The sequence below is a fragment of the Heliangelus exortis genome, chromosome 15, assembly GCF_036169615.1.
Source record: "Heliangelus exortis chromosome 15, bHelExo1.hap1, whole genome shotgun sequence".
NCBI lineage: Eukaryota > Metazoa > Chordata > Aves > Apodiformes > Trochilidae > Heliangelus > Heliangelus exortis.
The window spans coordinates 8,379,131-8,397,876 of NC_092436.1; the positions used below are offsets into that span (position 1 = coordinate 8,379,131).

The window sequence follows — 18,746 nt, forward strand, 5'->3', positions numbered from 1 at the left end:
CGTTCTTCTTTTAGAGCTGTTTTCCTTTTAAAGGTGGCATAAACTTATTTTGAGCTTCAAATGCGATTACTTTGTTTTCATGCTTAACCCTTAGGTTGCTACTTTCAGTTTCTTCCCAGCTGGTGTTTTACAGCACCGGCAAAAGTCATTGGCCATGGGGCACTGCAGAGCAGCTCGAGTGTCTGGAGGAGCCCTGGTGTCCCCAGCAGAGCCAGTGGCAGCACCAGGAATCTGCTTTTTAGTTTTGCATAGGAGCTGTGGCTGGAGAGAGAGAGGGCCTCAAACACAAACCTGTTAGAGGAGTAATTTTAAATAATCTTGAGAAACTGGAGAAACAGCATGAAAACATGGGACATAATTCTGGCAGAGGAGCGCAGGTGCTGTACTGAGGGGAGACACTTCCCAGGCAGTACTGGGGTCACAGCAGGGCAAGAATAAGGGTCACAGTGTGGTGGTTTAAATGGACTTTGTACAAACTTGCAATGGAAATGGCCACTGCAGAAAGACAGAGTTGCTCAGCCTACCTGCTGCAGAGAGGGCGATGTGCTGGGTGGTGATACAGCAGGAGATGTAGTGTTGGGAGATCTCTCCCTAGTGCCCCTGCATCCCTTTGCACCCTGGGGCAAAGTAGGGGACCAGGTGATCCCAGACCCCATCCAGCCCTCAGGATCTGATGTTCCAGACATCAGCCTGAAGATTCCTTCAGTGCTCAGCTGTTGCCCTGATGCCAACACAGGATGGATGTGCCTGCATATCCTTGCCCATGCCGGGGGGTCCCTGCATGCCCCCCACTCCAGCTGGTCCCTGGACCCTCCTGCCCTTCAGCATCCTGGCCCCACACACTTGTGCCAGGAGAGAGGACAGTGCCTGGTCCCATGGTTGGTCACAGTGGTGCCAAGCGAGGGTGAGGGCAGGGTGCACAAGCCAGGGCATTGCAGAGCCCTGGGGTGCTGCTGGCAGGGCTGGTGACCCTTGAGGAGAGCCTCTGTTCCCAGCAAAGCTGATCTGACTGAGTCCCTGTCAGGCACCCTCATTTCCCTGGGTATTTTTAGAAGCAAAATGATGTTTAGTTGCAAAAAGGGGAAAAGCAGCTGTGGGGGGGAAGCCAGGCATCAGAGATAGGGCAGCTCCTTCCGTGGGCGGTGCCAGCAAAACTCCAACCACCACGGCCAGCTGCCTTCAGGGGGTCAGAGCAAGGCTCCCACCCCAGGATTATTCCACTGGGAGCCTCCTCCAGCTCACGCCACAAGCCTCAACACACGGGGCCAGCAGGCACAAGGGATGGCCTGGAGATCCTTGCCACTGCAAGTACCCCCATCTCTTCCATCCCCCATGACTAAGCTGCACTCACCCCGGCAGCTGCTGGTGGGGGCTGGCAGGAACTGGCGTTCCTTGGGCTCCAGCTCCCAGGCGCCAGTGGCTGTTTTTAGCTGAGTGAAAGTCTAATGTTTTGAGATTTTCTATTTTGAGCTGCAAAGCTGGAGAAGTAGAGCAGCCCCTGACCCCTGGGTGTCTGTGTGGAGCGGAGCAGGGCAGACACAGGGTAGCTGCTGCCCCTGGGGCGATGCACTTGCCCTGGGTCTTTGCCCCATTGTTGCCCCTGTGGCCCCTCAGGCTGTGCCATAGCCTGTTCCAATGCAGTCACATCTCCCAAGCTAGGTTAGCCTGTCCACTGGGATATCATTTTTCCTTTCCATCCTGCAGCACGATCCTGGTGAAGCCACTGAGCTGTGTCCCACTGTGGCCCCACAACCCCCCACCATGGGGTATCCCCATGAAGCCCCATGGTGTGGCACATGCTGATGGGCAGCTGGAGGGGACGGTCCTGACAGAGAGGCACTGGGAGGCTGTAGTGGCATGGCCAGCGCAGCCTGGCATTGGTGACATTGCCACATTTGGGATTTTGGTCCCCTGCAGCAACCACTGAGTCCCTCCTCTGCACAAGAGGATACTGGGGGTCCTGGGCATGCAGAGGAGCTGGAGTTGCCACAAGTTGTCACCAACAGCATGTTACCCATGCTGCAAGAGGGATGTATGTATGGGGTGTCCTGGGTGACAGTGGGTGCCAGCAAGGGTTAGACACCAGCCCCAGGCACTGGTTTGGCCTCATTTTATTCAACCCCTCATTTCCAAAAGTACCTTGAGGTGTACGCTGGCATGTGTCCACAGGTCTGTGGTCCATGATGGGGCAGGGTGCTGCCAGTGGTGAGCGGGGCTGGTGGCCATGTTCCTGGTGTCCTAGCAGGGCCCTAGGTGTGGTGCCAACAGGGGACAGCAAGGAGCTGGCGGAAGGCGGCACGGAAGTCCCGGTTGAAGAGGGTGTAGATGAGGGGGTTGAGGCTGCTGTTGCAGTAGCCAATCCAGAAGAAAAAGCTGAAGAGGGGCTTGGAGATGTGGCAACCCTCCCCACAGACAGCCCCCAGGCTGTAGGTGAAGAAGAAGGGGAACCAGCAGAGCATGAAGGCCCCCATCACCACGGCCAGCACGATGGTGAAGCGCCGCTCCCGTGCCCGCACCAGCCTCCGGCGACACAGCAATATGCTCTGGTGCTGGCTCTGGTGCCGCCAGCCCGGTGTCCCCACATCCAGACCCTTTTTGTCCAGGCACGGGGCATGGGTGGCGAAGAGGGCTGCAGTCCTCCGGGCAGTCAAGTGGTAGATACGGCAGTAGACAGTGACCATGACGAGGCAGGGAGCGAAGAAGGAGGTGGCACAGGAGGCCAGCACGTACCACGTCTCCTGGCTCAGCTGGCACTCCTGTCCCCGCGGCTGGGCCCACAGGAGTGGTGGCAGTGCCACCAGGGCTGCCACTGCCCAGACTGCCCCAATCATCCCCTTCACTCTCCTGGGGCTGCGGCGTAGGTTGAGCCTGGCTGCCCGGGTGACGGCCCAGTAGCGGTCGAGGCTGATGGCACAGAGATGCCCAATGGAAGCTGTGCAGAGCAGCACATCCAGTGCCAGGTACAGACTGCACCACAGGTCACCGAAATACCAGTAGCCCATCACCTCATTGGCCAGTGAAAAGGGCAGGACGAGGACGGCCACCAGGATGTCTGCTGAGGCCAGTGACACCAGGAAAAGGTTCTGTGGCGCCCGCAGTGCCCGGCTGGTGGAGATGGCCACCACCACCAGCGTGTTGCCCACCAGTGTGGCCAAAACAACAGCCAGGGCAGCCAGCAGGATGAGCCCTGTGGCAACAGGGGAGTGTGGGGCATTGCCAGCACCACTGCTGTTACCAGAGGCATTGGGGAGGGCTCTGGCTGGCTCCATGCTGGCCCGGCCCGTCCGGCTGCCGAAGCTCCATGAGGCTGCCACCCCCGCCCCCGCATGCACCCTGCTCACCGACCCTGCTGCATCTCCTGGAACAGTCCCGGAATTGCCGAGTCTCTAGGAGGACGTCCCGACCACCACTGGTCCTCAACTGGCCCGTTCTGGTGGCCGCCCAGCCAGGCACGCGGAGCAGTGGCAGTGCTGGGATCCCTGAAGCGGATCCCACGGCAGCCCCGCTGGTTCTGCTGGTCCCGGCTCCGGCGGGAGGGGAGGGCGGGAGGGGAGGAGAGAGGCAGGGAGGGGAGGAGGGAGGGAGGGACGGGCGATATCGGGCAATATCGCTGGCAGGAGGCCAAGCATCTGTGGGCAGTGGGAGAAGCAGTTATTGACATCACTTGAAGGGCTTCTGCCAAGGTCACCATGGTGGGTGGGTTCCTCCTATGGGCAGGGCCAGGGACACAGCCTGGCCATGACCAGGCACTGAGCTTCATCCACTTGAGCTGCACCCCGGCAGCACCTCGACAGCTGCCCTGTGCTGTGCCCACTTCACAGCCGTGACACCGAGCAGTGAGTGCAGCATGGACCCTCCAGGGACCCTGCATCCTGTGGCACATTGAACGGGCTGGATGAAAACCACAGGGTTCAGCTGCAGCACCATCAGTTTGTGGCCCCTTGGCCCAAGCAGCACATTTGGTGTGTTCCCAGCACTGGGCACCCGTGTGGGGCTGGGCTGTGCAGTGGCAGTGTAAAGCTCATGGTGGGCATCTGGCACCCACAACTCCATCAGGGTGTGCAGAGACAGAAGCCAGAGACACACACCCAGGGAGTGGGTGCTTGGCATTTATTAGACACCAGCTCAGCGGCAATGGCAGGGACTGGGCTGCCTTGGAGCAGCATCCTGGGCATCTGGCTCTGGCTAGAGCCGGGTGGCACCGTGCAGGGGTGGGTGAGGGGAGCCCACCCGGATGGTGGGTCCAGGCACCTCCTCGGGGTAGGAAAGTGCGGGGTTGTCCAGCCCCAGCCTGGCCTTGTCACAGGGAGGACCTTCATGATCCTCCCAGCCCTCGGGGCTGCGGCAGCGGTCGGTGCAGCAGAGGGTGGCCCGAGTGATGAGCTGGTCGAGGGGCTGCAGTGAGTGCATCCATGCAGGGAGGAAGTCCCAGGTCTGCAGCCATTTGGGCAGGCGGCCGGGGCTGCGTGTCTGCAGAGCATTCACCAGCCCCACAAAGAAGAGGAGGCCGAGGAAGGGTGCACCCACCCCCACCAGTGCCCGCCAGCCCGCCATGGAGATGCCGAAGATCAGGGAGGGCAGCAGGAGGAAGCAGACGATGAGGTAGAGCACAGCAAACCATCGGTACTTGGCCGTGCGCTCGCCCAGTGCCTTGGCCATGCGGATGGGCAGGCGGGTGAAGGGCAGTGGGTACCACAGCAGGATACCAGAGATGTTGAAGAAGAAGTGGCAGAGGGCAATCTGCAGGGAGGGCAGCCCTGTTGGGCCAGGCACACAGACTTCCCCCAGCCCTGTCTTGCCCAGAGCCCCCCACCAGCCCAGACCTCGCCCTGGGCTGCCCATACCTGGAAGGAGCTGGCCAGCTTGTCCCCAGGGCTGGCCAGGGCGGCCAGGATGGCAGTGGTTGTGGTGCCAATGTTGGAGCCCAAGGTCAGCGGGTAGGCACGCTCTATGCTGATCACCCCCAGGCCTGTGGGAGAGGCACCCCATCCTGTCTCACTGCACATCACAAGTGCTGTCTCCAGGGAGGCAGAGCTCCTTCTGCCCCTCTTAGCACTCCAGAACCCACAGGGCATTGTGGAAGGGACTGGGACTCACCAATCAGGGGTGTGATGGCCGATGTAAAGACAGAGCTGCTCTGCACCACAAAGGTCATGCCAGCACCCACCACCATGGCAAAGTACCCAGTGAGCCAGCTGAGCGGGTGTGGGAGGTCTGCCATGGACACAGGCATGGACATGTGAGCTGGGAGCAGCCCAGAGCTCCTGCATGGTGCTCGGGAGGGTCAGGCTCTGGGTATGGGGCCAGCCTAGCAGCTGGTGACCAGGGTGGCTGGGGGAGGACTATGTGGACAGCAGGAGGACAAGATAATCCTAAGTAGAGTGGGGATCAGGGACAGAGGACATGGACATACAGGCAGGGATGGGGGTTGGGGAAAGCTAGGGATGGGTTTGAGGATGGCAGGAGGGATTGGATGGCTATGGGGCTGGCAGGGTCCCATCCCACTCACCCCACAGTGGGTCCTGTTCCACTTACCAGTGTTGATGACCTTCTGGATGGCTTTGGCTACCTGCCCCTTGAGCAGGGAGTTGAGGAGTTTGACCAGGAGGATGAGGCAGGTGCAGAGCACGATGAGGGACGCAGCCAGCAGCACCAGCCCCACGGCCAGGTCGGGCAGTGGTGTGTCAGCAAAGAGGTGCTCACCTGCCCCACAGCATGGCTGAGCAATTGGCTGGGGCCAGCTCAGCCCTGCTCACTCATCTGTCCCCCCAGGACAACACCACACATGGACCCCATCCCCAACATCTCCCAGCACTGGCTCACATCACGATTGGTGCCCCATGCCCAGCATCCTTCCATCCCACATACAGCCTCCCAGCCCCAGCTGCACCTTCCCCAGCCCTGTGCCCCATGCTCCCAGCCCTAGTCAAGCCCCCTGCACCCACTCACACTTCTGCCTGGTGATGTTGTGGAGGATCTCGATGCCCTTAGTGCTGCAGTGGCCAGGGGAAGTGCAGTTCACAGGGGAACTAAGCCCTATAGTGGCCATCTGCAGGGAAAGACTGGGCTGCAGACAGCTCCACAGCATTCTTGGCCAGCCCCTGTCCACTGCCCACCCTCCATGGGATTCTTTGGTGGCTCCTGCAGGGCCATAGACCCCTGACCTGTGGGAGAGCAGGGCCACACCAGATGCGTATGAGGCTCCTGTTGCGCAGGCTCTCGTCCCCTGTTGCAATGCCTGTGATCACTGACTTGTCCAGCTGCAACAACATAAAAGTTGGAGAGAGCCCTTGGGGACTGACTGTACCCTTGGCTTGGGGTCATCTTTGCTAGGATGGGGACAACACTGCCAGCCTGGGGACACCACAGCTGAGGACACCTGAATAATGAGCTTGGTGAAGGGCTCCGTGATGATCTTCAGCAGATCAGGGGCATCCTTCCCACTGCGGATGTTGAAGGTGGCCACAACCAGGTGGGTGACACGGTGCAGGTACCCGCTCACCACCTCCAGTGGCAGCAGAACCAGCACTGACAGCCAGTTGAAGCAGTCATGCACTGTGGCACCAGCAAAGGCCCTGCACAGAGGAGCCCAATAGCATGGGGTGGTCACTGGGGAGCAGCCCCCAGCCTCCCAGCCCCCTCTGCCCTGACCATCTCTCACCGTTTAAACTCACTGCGGTCACCAGCTTGCATGAGGGCCACGATGGTGTTGGTGACAGAGGTGCCAATGTTGGAGCCCATGATGATGGGGATGGCAGAGCGCACCTCCAGCACTGGGAACAGAGAGACCTGCTAGCCCTGCATGGCCCAGCTTGGGGTGACCCTGTCCAGACACCCTATTTCCCAGCCTCAAGGTCCCAGGGAGCCCCACAGGTACACTCACGCCCTGAGGAGACCATGCTGACAATGATGGAGGTGGAGGTGGAGGAGCTCTGCACCAGCACCGTCACCAGGATGCCCACCACCAGCCCAGCCACAGGGTTGGAGAGGATGGCATTGTCCTTGAAGATGTCACCAGCCACCTTGCCTGCAAGAAAGCGTAAGTGGCAGGGTGTCATCATGATAGGTGACACCCTGCCACCTGGGTCCCCTTCCATCCTACCTCCAGCCAGCTGGAAAGCAGAACTGAGCACATCCAGGGAGCACACAAAGAGGTACAGGAACCCAAACATCAGGGGCACCTTGAGAAGGGAGACACAGATGGACTGGACCCTGGCCCAGCACCCCAGCTCTGCGCAAGACAAGAGAGAGTGTTAAACACTGGCCACAGCATGACCACAACCCCCTGGACTCCCACAACCCCCCCCATCCTTCTGTGCCCCTGGCAGGATGGGGCTCACATCCCTGGCTGTGCCACCACTCCCTGGGTCCCCTCCACACCCCTCCACTCTGCAGCACTCTGTGCCCCCTACCACCCCTCAGCTCTGCCAGCAGCACCCCAGGAAGCTGAGGGTTCCCTGTGCCAGCTCACAGACCACCACACCAGGGTCTGGCTGGGGTGCCAACAGGAGGACTGGCATGGCAGGGCAGAGGTGAGGAACTGCTGCCAGTCCAAGGGGCAAAGCTTGGGATCTTCTGGCACCCTATGGCCCCCCTGTGTCCCTCCAGCAGGTCTCTAGGGTGCTCCCCAACCCAGGGGCATCACGCCTGGGGTCTCACCTGGCTTCTGCAGCTCATCCAAGCCGAGTCGGGGACCCTGCCAGGGCAATGCCTCCAGCTCGTACCGCTCCCTGCCCTCACCCAGGCGCCCCGGGGAGCCGGGGCAGGAGAAGCCATGGTCAGGGCAAGGCACAGCACTGACAGTGAAGGGACAGGCATGGGCACCTGGCAGCCGGTGCAGAGCTGGGGAGAGGGGGACACCTGTGTTACAGCCCCATCCTTGCAAGGAGCCCCCCATGGAGGGGGCCCAGGCAGCACCCGGGACAGGGTCTGTCCAGAAGCAGAGCTGAGCCCAGAGGGGTGAAGAAAAGGAATGCAGGGAGCACCTACCTTGGGGGCTGGGGCAGTAGGTGAACTGAGGCCCATGCATCACCCTTCCACCCCGCACTGGGCAGTGGGGCAGGGCTGGGCTCTCCCTGCAGTAGGGCAGCATCGCTCCTGCTGAGGCTGAGCAGAGGTGGCCGTCAGTCGCCACAGTGGAGCATAGACCACCACCAGAATCCCAATGGTGGGTTGGTGCTATCTCCTTGGCACCACCAAGAAGGACCACCCCATCACCCAATGTCCCCTGAGCCACTGCCACACCACCCCAGCAAGCTCACACAAGGGCAGACAGCCCCGGTGGAGGGGACGCAGGGAGGTGACCCCCTTGCCGAGGGCCCTGCTCACCTGGGGCTGGCCGGGCACTCAGGACAATGCCACATCCACATGCCACATCCACACGTCCCTCCAGCAAAGTGGCCCGTGGGACACTGTCGTCCTTTATATGCACACCAAGAGCAAAGTCTAAGGAGCCCTGCATTGCCCCTCACCTCCGCCACTCACCTCCTCCCCAGAAATTCCTGCAGTTAATGGGTAACCTCACAGCATCCCACATCAGCTGCGGCCCTGGGGAGAAATGAGGCATGTGTCCCGGGTTCTGCACCACTGGCACACCCCACCTCATCTGCCTGAGGCTCGGCATTGCTCCTGGGAGAGCAGCAGATAGAGCTGTGGGGACCAAAGCCAGGGCAGTGCTTGAGTCTGGTGCCTGAGGGACAATGCTGGAACAACCTCAGCTTTCCATCACTTGGTGCTGATTACTTCATTCCTGGCACAAGAGGAAGACAGTGGAAAGAAGGGCTTGGTGCTGGCACTGCTGGGGTGTCCCAAACTGGAGGTGAGGCCACACATACATCCTACATCCTCACAGCCACCTGAGCATCAGCTGCGAGGGACCTGTCTCTGCCCAAGACACTGCTGTCTTTGCCTCTGGGGCATTGTGGTGGTTATGTCAGCACCAACACAGTCCCTGTGTCCTGTTGCTGGTGGTGAGGGTGGCAGGTGACAGCTCAGCCTGTGCCAGCAGCTCAGCATGGAGCAGCCAGCAGTGCTGTGAGGGCTGCGTGGGGCAGAGCCTGTGTCTTCCCAGCATGTGTGATGCTGGTGTGGGCAGGAGCGGAGCGATGCTGGCATTGCCGTCACCACCTTATCGAGGCAGTTTATCATTACCTGCTGTTTAAGCACTTCCAGCCAAGTTTCCATCCACCTGCAGGGTGCCCAGCCAGCTTGTGTCCATGTCTTCCTGGGGGAGAGGCAAGGGCCAAAGGCCCCTCCAGCCCCAGTTCCTGCAAGTAGCGGGCATGGAGGAGGTACATGGCTGCCACGTCCCCGTTCCTCTGTGACTGAATACTCCTGGGACCCATCACCATGGACAAGCCAGCTGCAATTGTATGGAGGAAGCAATGGAAGATCCTTTGGGTACCCCAGGCTGTCCCTGAGAACATCTCTGCCACTGCTGGAAGATCACTGAGCCTCCACCAGGTCACAAAATGATGGAGATGACTGCCCAGGATGTTCCATGACGGGACATGTCCTGCCTGCGTGGGACATGGGGACCATTCTGGCTGGGGTGCACCCAATGGCACCCACAGAGCCCTGTGCCAGGCTATGGTGAGCAGGAGGCTGGTGTCCACGCTTGCCCCGTGCCCAGGGTATCTTGGCCAGCTGCCCCCACAATCATTAACCCAGTGAGGCTCTGGCAGTTCCAGTGGTCACTCATTGACAGGGTCAGGGCTGAAGTCCTTGGCTGGTACTGCAGCTTCTCCTACACCATCATCACTGCTGGGAAAACAAGCTCCTGGCACTGCCCCTGGCTGCCGGGCAGGGTGGCACCAGAGCCAAGGGTTGAGTCCAGCCCTATCTTGGTCGTGGGAAGGCTCCAGGGGGTATTGAGGGTCTGGGAGGACAACACTGTTGGAAAACAGGTGTCTGGCCTTGGTGATAGAGGAAGGAGAGGGACTCACATCCAGGCAATGCTCTTTATTTCCCCCGGTTTCACACCACAGACGGGACTGGGCAGCACCACAGAAACACAGGGGGGTTCTGACCAGGGCCATGGGGCCACAGCAGCGTGGGACTTGGTGGCCACGACTCCCTGCCATGGGCCACCCCTCTGCCTCTGGCCAGGCAGGGGTGATGAAGCAGTGACCCAGGGCACAGCCAGGAAGGACCCTGGGACACGTGGATGATGGAGAGATCTGGCTCCTGTCAGGGGCTGCCTCCATTGCAGAGCAGGTCTGGGACCTTTCAGGACAGGGGGACAGGGGGTGCTGGGCACCCCCAGGGCACAGCCTGGTCTGGCAGAGCCAGGCTCAAGGTTACAGCCCAGCACAGCTGCTGGTGAGGGATGCCAGGCGGGAAACACCAGGCTGAGACACTCAGCACCTCAGTCCTTGAGGACCAGGCACTTGCAGCCCCAACTGGGGCAGGAAGCAGGTGTCCTGCTCCACCATGGCAGTGCTGTCATAGCAGGATCAGGCCCAGCCATGCTCACACAATGCAGACAGCAACAACCAGGCTGGTGGGGCCATGCTCAACCTCGCTGGGGAGGGAAGACCCACACACCAACAACAGGGCAAGCCCTGTTCCTGCTGGGTCAGGGACCTGATCCAGCCCTCAGCTCTGGACACACGTTCTCCTGACCCTGCCTGCCTGCAGCATGGAGCTTTTGGGGCTGGAGCCTTCCTTGCCACCCCACAGATACTCTCTATCCCACCACTCCGTTCAGTTGGAAGGGTGCTTTCCCCACCCCGTAAGTCTGCGGGGCTGTGCCAGGCATCACAGGCAGAATTTGCAGAGGCACTGGGCAGGACAACGCCAGGGATAGGTGGGATGTTGCAAAGTGTTTTGCAACAGGGGATCAAAATATGTACAGGACTCCTTTGATGTGCACCAGGATGTGACCCCACCAAGGGGCATGGCAGCTGCTCAACCACTCACAGTGACACGATGCAACAGTTTGGGACAGGACGTGGATGAATCTGCAGTCCAGGCAGTGTCGGTGGGTGCGGGGCAGGGGCCGGTTGGGCCCGGTGTTGAACCCCAGCATGGCCCGGGAGAACCACATGCCGGGTGCGGACGTGCAGCGGGACTCATCGGAGCTCGTGGTCGAATGGAGGCTGAGCTGGCACAGGCTCTAGGGGCTGAGAGTGGTCATTTCCCTCGGAGCCTGGGTGAGGGGCACAGGGTTGATCCGACCCCTCGCAGGCACTGTTGTCCTGCCCAGGGAGCTGGAGGAAGTCAGGCAGGACCAGGTCCTCCTTGGAGAGCAGCCCACGCTGGTCGTTGGCCCGGCAGCTCTGGGCACGGTTCAGCAGCTCCACCAGCCCTGGGGCAAATGCAGGTCATGAACCCGAGTTCAGCCCTCTGGCTTCTATCCTAATGCCTTGGCTGCCCTCTCCACCTGACATGACCCTGAACACATCCCATGCACAGCACCTGTGCTTTTTCCCTGCTCGATGGCAGCACCTATGGGACCCTGTACCCATCCCCAGCACACCACGGGACCCTGCATCCCTCATCCCATGTTTTGCTTCAGCCTCCCAGGTTTCAGACACATCAGGTCTCACCTTCCAGGTCGTATGTGCGGCGGTTCAGGTTCATGGCAGCTGAAGACCGAGGCCGGGAGAAGGAGGAGGGCATCTCACACAGCATGTCAGACTCTGCTCCTGTTGGGCTTCCCTCCTGTGATGAGCAGCCCAAGCCTCAGCGACAGGGCAAGGAGGCAGCTCTCCCTCAGCCCATGTCCCCACCACCCTCCTGCAGCCTGGCTCCTGCCTTGTCACCTGTGGCACAGCCCTCCCCCAGCACCATGGCAGCAGCCGTGGGGGAATCTCCAATGGGATCTTGATCTCACCTGGGTCCAGAACAGAGAGGGCGCAGCCGCAGCCTCAGCACTCTGCATCACCCGCATTCCTGCAAGGTCAAGAGTGATTCTCAGCACCTCATCCAGTGCCCTGGTCCCAGCCCATCCAGCAGTGGGATGGAGCCCATCCCAGGCAGCAGGAGCCATGGCCAGTGGAAAGCAGCCCGGCCCACTGAGTGCTCTGGGGTGGGGACAAAATCTGCTGTGGGAGAGACACAGCTTGGAGGGGAGGACACTTTACCTGCTGGCGTTTCCAGGATAAGTTTCTGAGCAGCCACTGTGCTGACCAGCTTTTCCAGGTCCAGGGCAGCTGGCTCACCTTGCTGCAATGGGAAGAGCCATCTTGTGTCATGATTGCTGCAGCACGGCCAAGGCAGCGAGGCTGAGGACCCATGAGCTCCCCAGCCAGGTTCTGCTAGGTCAAGAGCTCCCCAGCACAGAGTGCACCACCAGTCCCTCCTGGCCCATGGCAGGGTGCCACAGACACAGCCCCTCTCAAACACCAATGCCTCCACCAGCTCACAGGCTGCCATGGACCATTTGGTCACTGCCAACAGCCTCTGTCTCAAGCCCCAAAACTGGGGATACAAAAGCCCCACCAAGGTGTGAACCCTCACCCTTCGCAGCAATGCCAGCTCCATGCTCATGCCATACTTCTCCAGCACGGGCTGCAGTGCTTCTCGAATGCGCTTGGTTGACTTGGCTGTGATGCGGATGGTCTTACTGAGAGAGGAGATTTCCAGCCTGCAGAGGGGGGGGAGAGGCTGACTGCAGGCAAACGTGTACAGGAAGGGGCAGAACCAGGGTGTCGGGGACCGTTCAAAGTGTGGGTCACCACAGGTGGCTGCACATGACATGGACTGGATGTATGTGGGCAACAGTGTCAGCTGCAAACCTCCCACTCACTCAAAACTTATCCTGTTCTCCAGCTTCACCTCCTGGTCTGCCAAGACGGAGCACTCCTGGTCCAGCACCAGTGCTTTCTGCAAGAGACAGAACCATCAGAACAGAGCAACCAGAGCATTGTGTGGTCCCAGCCTGGGGACGGTCCAGCTGGTAGGACCCCCCTCTCCCCTCACCTGCCTTACCTGTTCATTCCCCACCAGGTAGACTTTGATGTCAGGGAGGCTGAAGCCACGCTTCTCACATATCCCTGCCAGCATGTCACGGATGGAGTGGCCGGGCCGGACAGAGGCCAGCGAGGCCGTGCCATCAGGCAGGTACACACAGCAGTACTTCATGGGCTTGGCTGACAGCTCTGCCTCGCTGCCTCCCAGGCTCTTCCGATGGCCCTGCGGGAGGGATGCAATGGGACCGGTGGCAGCACGATGCCACAGTGCCAGGGCAGTGACGACTCACCTCTGTCCAGGGACTGGTGGCTGTGCTGGCTGAGGACAGGAAGCCCAGGTCTAGGCTGGCCGAGGAGTTGAGAGAGCCCTGGGACTCCCGCCACGTCATGGCACTCCCACCACCTTCTCCCCCCTCTAGGACAGACAGAGGGACAGGAGTGGGGACCACGGACACTCTTTAGGGATGGTGTGGCCCTGGTTGCCCCCCAAGCAGTTCCTACCTGCCCAGGAGGGCTCCCACCGCTCTCCCTTCCTGAAGGACCGGCGGGGGCTGCGGTTGGCACCACTGCCTGCCATCTCCACACCTAGTGGCAGGGACTTGCCCAGCTTCAGCTTTGACTTCTGGGGTGAACAGAGAAGCATCTCAGCATTGGGATGTCCAAGGCTGACCCTTCCCTTTCCCTGTTCACCTAAACCACTTGTCCATCCTCAGCACTGGGATGGATTTGCTCCAAGCAGCAGGGGTGGGGACCCAGCACTGTTTTCTTAGGCAAAGGGACAGGTCCCCATCCCAGTCACCCTCTTCTCACCTTGCTGAGGTCAGGTGGAGGACTGCTGCTGCGGGAGTGGGGACGCAGGTCGGGCAGGGGCTGCCCCTGACTCTCTGCCCGCAGGCAGGCCTGATAGAGAGGGGATTTCACGAAGCGCGTGTAGCTGTCAAACTTCATCAGGTTAAAGATCTGCAAAGGGAGGATGCATGTGCTGAAGACCTCTTCCACCTACAGCTCAGTCCAGCCACTATCCTGTGGAACAGCCCCACAGTGACAGCGGGGGTGCTGGGTGATGCACGGGGTGGTCCTGCAGCCCCCCTCCCATGGGTGAGTTGGAGCACGGGTGCTGCTCGTACCTGAAGCTGCTGGATGCGAAACATGTCTGGGGATGGAGTGGCCAGCATGTCCTCCCCAATCCAGGCCTGCTTGTCGATGTTCACAGGATTAACTGAGTGGCTGGAGAGGAACTCATCATAGATCCGTCGTGCCTCCTGGGCCAGCTGGGGGAGCATAGGGGTCACAGTAGGACCAGAAATCCTCCTCACTGCTACCCTGCAGGGAGCCCCCGGGTAACACCAAGGGTCCTGAAGGGGCCAAGTTCCTCTGGGACCAGCTGGGTCCCTAGCCTCAGGATGGGCATCAGAGCTAGCTGCTCCTACCCAGTGCCAAGCTCTAGGCACAACATGCCAGTCTCCCCACAGAGGTACAGCAGGAGGTAGGAACCATCCACCCCAGACACATGTCCATCCCCACAAGCCGCTGTCTAGCTCTCTGCCCTTGTTGTCTTTTGTCCTCCCACTCTATCCTCCGGCTGCACTCTATCCTGCACTCTATCCTCTGGCCACCCTGGGCTGGAGAAGTATGTCCTGCTCCATGGGCTTGGGCTTTCGCTTTTCAGATGGACATTGTGCCCATCTCTATGTCCTTTTCACAGAAGACCCTGGCCTGCTCAGCCTCCCATTACAAGAGTCTGCTGGGACCCTGAGACATGTAAGCATGTAAGCATGACACCCACCACCTCCATCCCTGACCATATCCCTTCCAGCAGCTGCCATGACTCAGGCTCAGCTGCACGTGGCTGCACAGAGGCTGGTACCTGCTGTGTGTCACTGGCTGGGATCTGCTGGAAGTGCTCACATGCCTGCCAGAAGTAAACATTTTCGGCACTGAACTCCTTCTTGAGGAACTCCTGTGGGGAGCAGAGAGAGATGATGGGCTGCACAGCACAGTGGCTGTGGAAATGCTGAGCTGCTGAGGACCAGGAACCTGTGGTAACAAGGACTGAGGTCTGGGCTGTGACACTCACAGTGAAGTAGGTGACAGCCACACGGTCCTGCAGCAGTGTCTCAAAGGATTCGGCCCAGCTGACCACAGACCCCTGTGTGGACCCACAGGTGGCCGGTGGTCCTGGCAGGCTGCTCACACTGTGGTTGCTGCCACGGGCCCTGGAGGCGTTTAACTCTGAGAAAGAAAAAGGGTCAGTTTTGGCTGCCAACCCCCATTGTTAGAAGCCCCCCATATCTGCAATGAGTTCATCCACCCAATCCCAATGGGAGCCAGAGAGACATCAGGAAGGGAGCACGGGGAAAAGCTATCACAGTGGCAGCCTTGGTGGAATGAGCATCATGATGCCACAGCTGGTACCTTCCAGAGTGACAGCCCTCTCTGCCAGCTGTGGTGTCCTCCCCTCCCTGGGGTGTCACCGTGACTCCACCTGTGACTCACCTCCTCAGGGAACAAAGCCTATGCGTGGGGAAGGCAGCCAGCAGGAGGGGAATGCAGGGTGGAAGGGGACACAGGGGGGCACACGGCACAAAGGGGAGCTCAGACAGGTGGAGGTGTCTAGGTGTTTCCCTGTTCCTCTGGCCATGATAAGAAACAAACCCAACCAGAAGAAGGCACAGAAAGTGTCATCCCCAGCTCCCATCACCGAGGAAAACATCTCTTGGGGAAATGCAAGGTGAGGGTGCATAGAAATTGAGCCCTTCCGTGAAAAAGACAGAAGTTCCTGGGGACAACCCCTGATATTGAACTGGTTTGGCTGGTAAACAACTGGGAGCAGAGAGGGTCTTTTGCAAGAGAAGATGAGAGTATGGAAGCAGTGGGAGCAGTTGAGGTGGCAGGCTGCTGCTTTGCCAGGCTTCCCCACCCATCTCCTGTCCAAAAGATGGGGTAACCGAGCACAACCTGCATGGTACAGCACTCCCAGCACTCCTATTCTGCAGTGGGACCGAGACGGGTGAATGGGTCGGCTGAGATATCAGTGCACCTGCCCACAGCCCAGCCTGTGCTGATACAGGACCTCTGCTGGCTCCTTGCCCGTGGCACCAGGCTGGCCGTGGGCTTCCCCCTCCCCTGAAGACGTTTCCAGCCTCCCGACTAAGAGCAAAGGGCAGCCTTACCTCCATCCGACACAGCTGGGCCCTGCAGGGGGGAGAAAAGAGAGGTAAGAGAGGGCACACGGCGTCTGCCTGCCCGGTGGAGCAGCACCCGGGCAGGCGGCAGCGCCAGAGCAAGCCCAGCCTGAACCCGGGAGCCAGGACACGGGCTGCTGGCATCACCCCTCTGGTGTTAAACTGAGACCGGGACGGCTGCCCCGAGGCAGAGGCAAGACCCGGGGCTCCCAATGAGGGGGCAGTGAGGAGGAGTTGGGGGGTGCGAAGCTTTTCTCCCACCTTGCCTGCACCTACTGCCCTGGGGCCAGGCCGGCAGCTGGGAAAGGGCAGATACTCGCAGATGTAATCCTGCCGCTGCCCGGGGAGGAGAGAAGCAGCCACACCGGCACAGGAAGAGAAGGGGAGGAGGGGAAGAAGGACAACCACAGCCTTAGGCAGAACAGCCTGCTCCCTCCTTCCTTGGGGCCTGAGGCTACTGGAGGGCAGATGCCATAAAACAGGGACCAGGTCCTGCCAGAGCTGCCAGCAAAGGACACAGCAGAGCAGGGGTGTTCTGCAGCACCCCTTGGGCTGCTCCAGACACCTGCTGTGGGGATGGTGGTACCTCAGGACCCACAGCGAGCAAGGAGATGGGCAGAGCCTCCGCAACCAAAGTCCAACCAAGCAGCTGCTGCCCAGGGCCATGGCTGAAGTGGTTACTTTGACCTGGCTGGCCAGTGCTCCCCACCCTGCCAGCTCCACTCCACCCAGCCTGTCCTACACACCCCCTGCCTGTCCCCAGCCCAGCCCCAATACTCCAACCCTGCCTTGTCCCTGCTACCCCACCCCACATGCAGTTGCCATGCTCCTTAACCCAGCCCCACACATTCCAACTCCCTGGGCCCATTTCCTCAGCACCACATACCCCCGTTTTGCCAGCTCCTTGCTCTTCTCCATCCATCCCTGCTGTCCACATAGTTCTGCCCTCCCTGTGCCACCCACACACAGTAGCACTGCTCACTCCCATTACCCCAGCCCCATAAGTCGTTTCTTGCCCGTTACCTCCATGCCATACATCTCCACTTGCATCGCTGCCTCAGGCTCATACACCCCTACCTGCTCAGTACCCCAGCCCTGTATGTCCTTGCCTGCCTGCTACCCAGCCCCACACTCTGATGCCTGCCCTAATACCCCTTTACACCTCTGCCTGCTTTGGATACTCAAGTCCCATACAGCCCAGCCTGCCCACTCCCCTCTGCGTGCCCAGTACCCGGCCCTTATACACCCTTTGCCTGCCCGGTACTCAATCCCATAGCCCTTGCCTGCCTATTATCTGCTCCACAGCCCCTGCCTGCCTGCCCGATACCCAGCCTCGCATTCCCTGTCTGCCCGGTACCGGCCCCATACAATCCCTGCCAGCCCGATACCTGCCGCATCCCTCCTGCCTGTCCCGTACCAGCTGCAGAGACGTCCTGCCTGCCCGGTACCGGCCCCATACCCCCCTGCCAGCCCCGCATATATTCCACACATTCCCTGCCTGCCCGGTACCAGCCCCACACTCCCTTTCCAGCCCGGTACCCGCCCCACCGCCCCCGCCTGCCCGGTGCCAGCCCCGGGCCGTGCCGGGACTCACCATGCGGCCGTTGTGGACCAGCAGCAGCTTAGCCTTGCCCTGCATGCCTGGCACCGCCCGGCCCAGCGCGCTACCGGCGCGGCCCGCGGCCCCGCAGCATCCCCGGTCGGCAGCTCGGATCCCCTGGCCCGGCCCGGCCCGGCGCTCCCCGGCACTACCGCTTTCGGCTGCCACAGGAAGTGTCGCCATGGGAACCGGGACCGCAGCGGGGGGAGCGGGGCCGCCCTCCCGCCCCGCGCCGCCGCCAACACCGGCACCGCCCCGAGGGGCTTCGGCTCTGGCTCCGGACCCGGGCCGGGAGGCGCCGTGGCCCCGCCCGCATCCGCGTTCCAATCCCAATCCCTGTCTCCATCTGCATCTGTGACCCCCTCCCCATAAGCACCCCCATTTCCATTCACATCCACATCCCCTCCCTATTCCCATCTGAATCCCCATCTATATCCCTGTCCCTGTCCCTCTCACTGCCTCGACCTCCATCCACATCTGTAACCAAATCCCTGTCTGCATCCCCATCCCCATCACCATCCCAATCCTCATACTCATCCCTGTGTCTGTTTCCATCTGTATCAATGACCCTATCTGCATCCCAGTTCCCCTTTGCATCTGCTTCCTCACATCAACACCTGTCCCCATCCAAATCCCCATTCCTGTCCAAGTGTCCATCCACATTGATATCTTCACTTCCATTTCCATCCACATTCCCACCTGCATCAAACCACTTCAGGGAAGGGGGGGTGCAAGGACATCAGCATACCCAACACACCCCTCTGCCAGCCTGCTGCCACTCGTCCCATCACACCCAGCCAAGCCGTGGGTCTGGGGGTGGCCCCAGTGCTGCTGCCTCCAGCAGTTGGTGTTTTCAGGGGGTGCAGCCTGTGCCACGGCTGCTGGCAGAGCCTGGCAGAAAGGAGCAGTGGATGTGGAGCCTGGAGTCACCAAACTGATGCCTAAGCAGTTTTGCCCATCTCAGGGTTCCATGTTGATCAGCAACCACAAACCAATCAAGGATATTTTAGGGTATTTGTTAGAAAATGTAAGTAACTAACAGTTACA

At 60.4% G+C, this 18,746-nt stretch overlaps 3 protein-coding genes across 4 annotated transcripts; all 3 read right to left on the reverse strand.

Moving 5' to 3' along the window:
• Positions 1-2,093: 2,093 nt before the first annotated feature.
• Positions 2,094-3,710, reverse strand: LOC139802995 (alpha-2Db adrenergic receptor-like). The gene has a single exon (XM_071758768.1). It carries the CDS (start codon positions 3,267-3,269, stop codon positions 2,250-2,252), a length of 1,020 nt encoding a protein of 339 aa, XP_071614869.1. The 5' UTR covers positions 3,270-3,710; the 3' UTR covers positions 2,094-2,249.
• A 381-nt stretch (positions 3,711-4,091) lies between these two features.
• On the reverse strand, positions 4,092-8,476 carry SLC34A1 (solute carrier family 34 member 1). The gene is made up of 13 exons (XM_071758741.1): positions 8,329-8,476; positions 7,990-8,106; positions 7,660-7,842; positions 7,103-7,231; positions 6,884-7,027; positions 6,662-6,773; positions 6,380-6,575; positions 6,165-6,260; positions 5,950-6,049; positions 5,536-5,703; positions 5,098-5,214; positions 4,845-4,969; positions 4,092-4,740 (listed from the first exon to the last, which is right to left on the reverse strand). Exons 1-13 carry the CDS (start codon positions 8,459-8,461, stop codon positions 4,186-4,188), a joined length of 2,175 nt encoding a protein of 724 aa, XP_071614842.1. The 5' UTR covers positions 8,462-8,476; the 3' UTR covers positions 4,092-4,185.
• A 1,469-nt stretch (positions 8,477-9,945) lies between these two features.
• RGS14 (regulator of G protein signaling 14) lies at positions 9,946-17,971 on the reverse strand. 2 transcript variants are annotated; one of them, XM_071758760.1, is made up of 15 exons: positions 17,694-17,971; positions 16,088-16,109; positions 14,992-15,146; positions 14,782-14,874; positions 14,042-14,185; positions 13,725-13,874; positions 13,416-13,536; positions 13,205-13,329; positions 12,934-13,137; positions 12,752-12,828; positions 12,463-12,589; positions 12,087-12,168; positions 11,837-11,895; positions 11,550-11,664; positions 9,946-11,308 (listed from the first exon to the last, which is right to left on the reverse strand). In XM_071758760.1, the coding sequence occupies exons 1-15, from the start codon at positions 17,880-17,882 to the stop codon at positions 11,073-11,075; spliced, it is 1,899 nt and encodes a 632-aa protein (XP_071614861.1). In that variant the 5' UTR covers positions 17,883-17,971; the 3' UTR covers positions 9,946-11,072. The 2 variants fall into 2 exon arrangements, with proteins under 2 accessions (XP_071614861.1, XP_071614862.1); XM_071758761.1 differs by having other exon boundaries at positions 12,934-13,125; positions 17,694-17,897.
• Between the last annotated feature and the right edge of the window lie 775 nt (positions 17,972-18,746).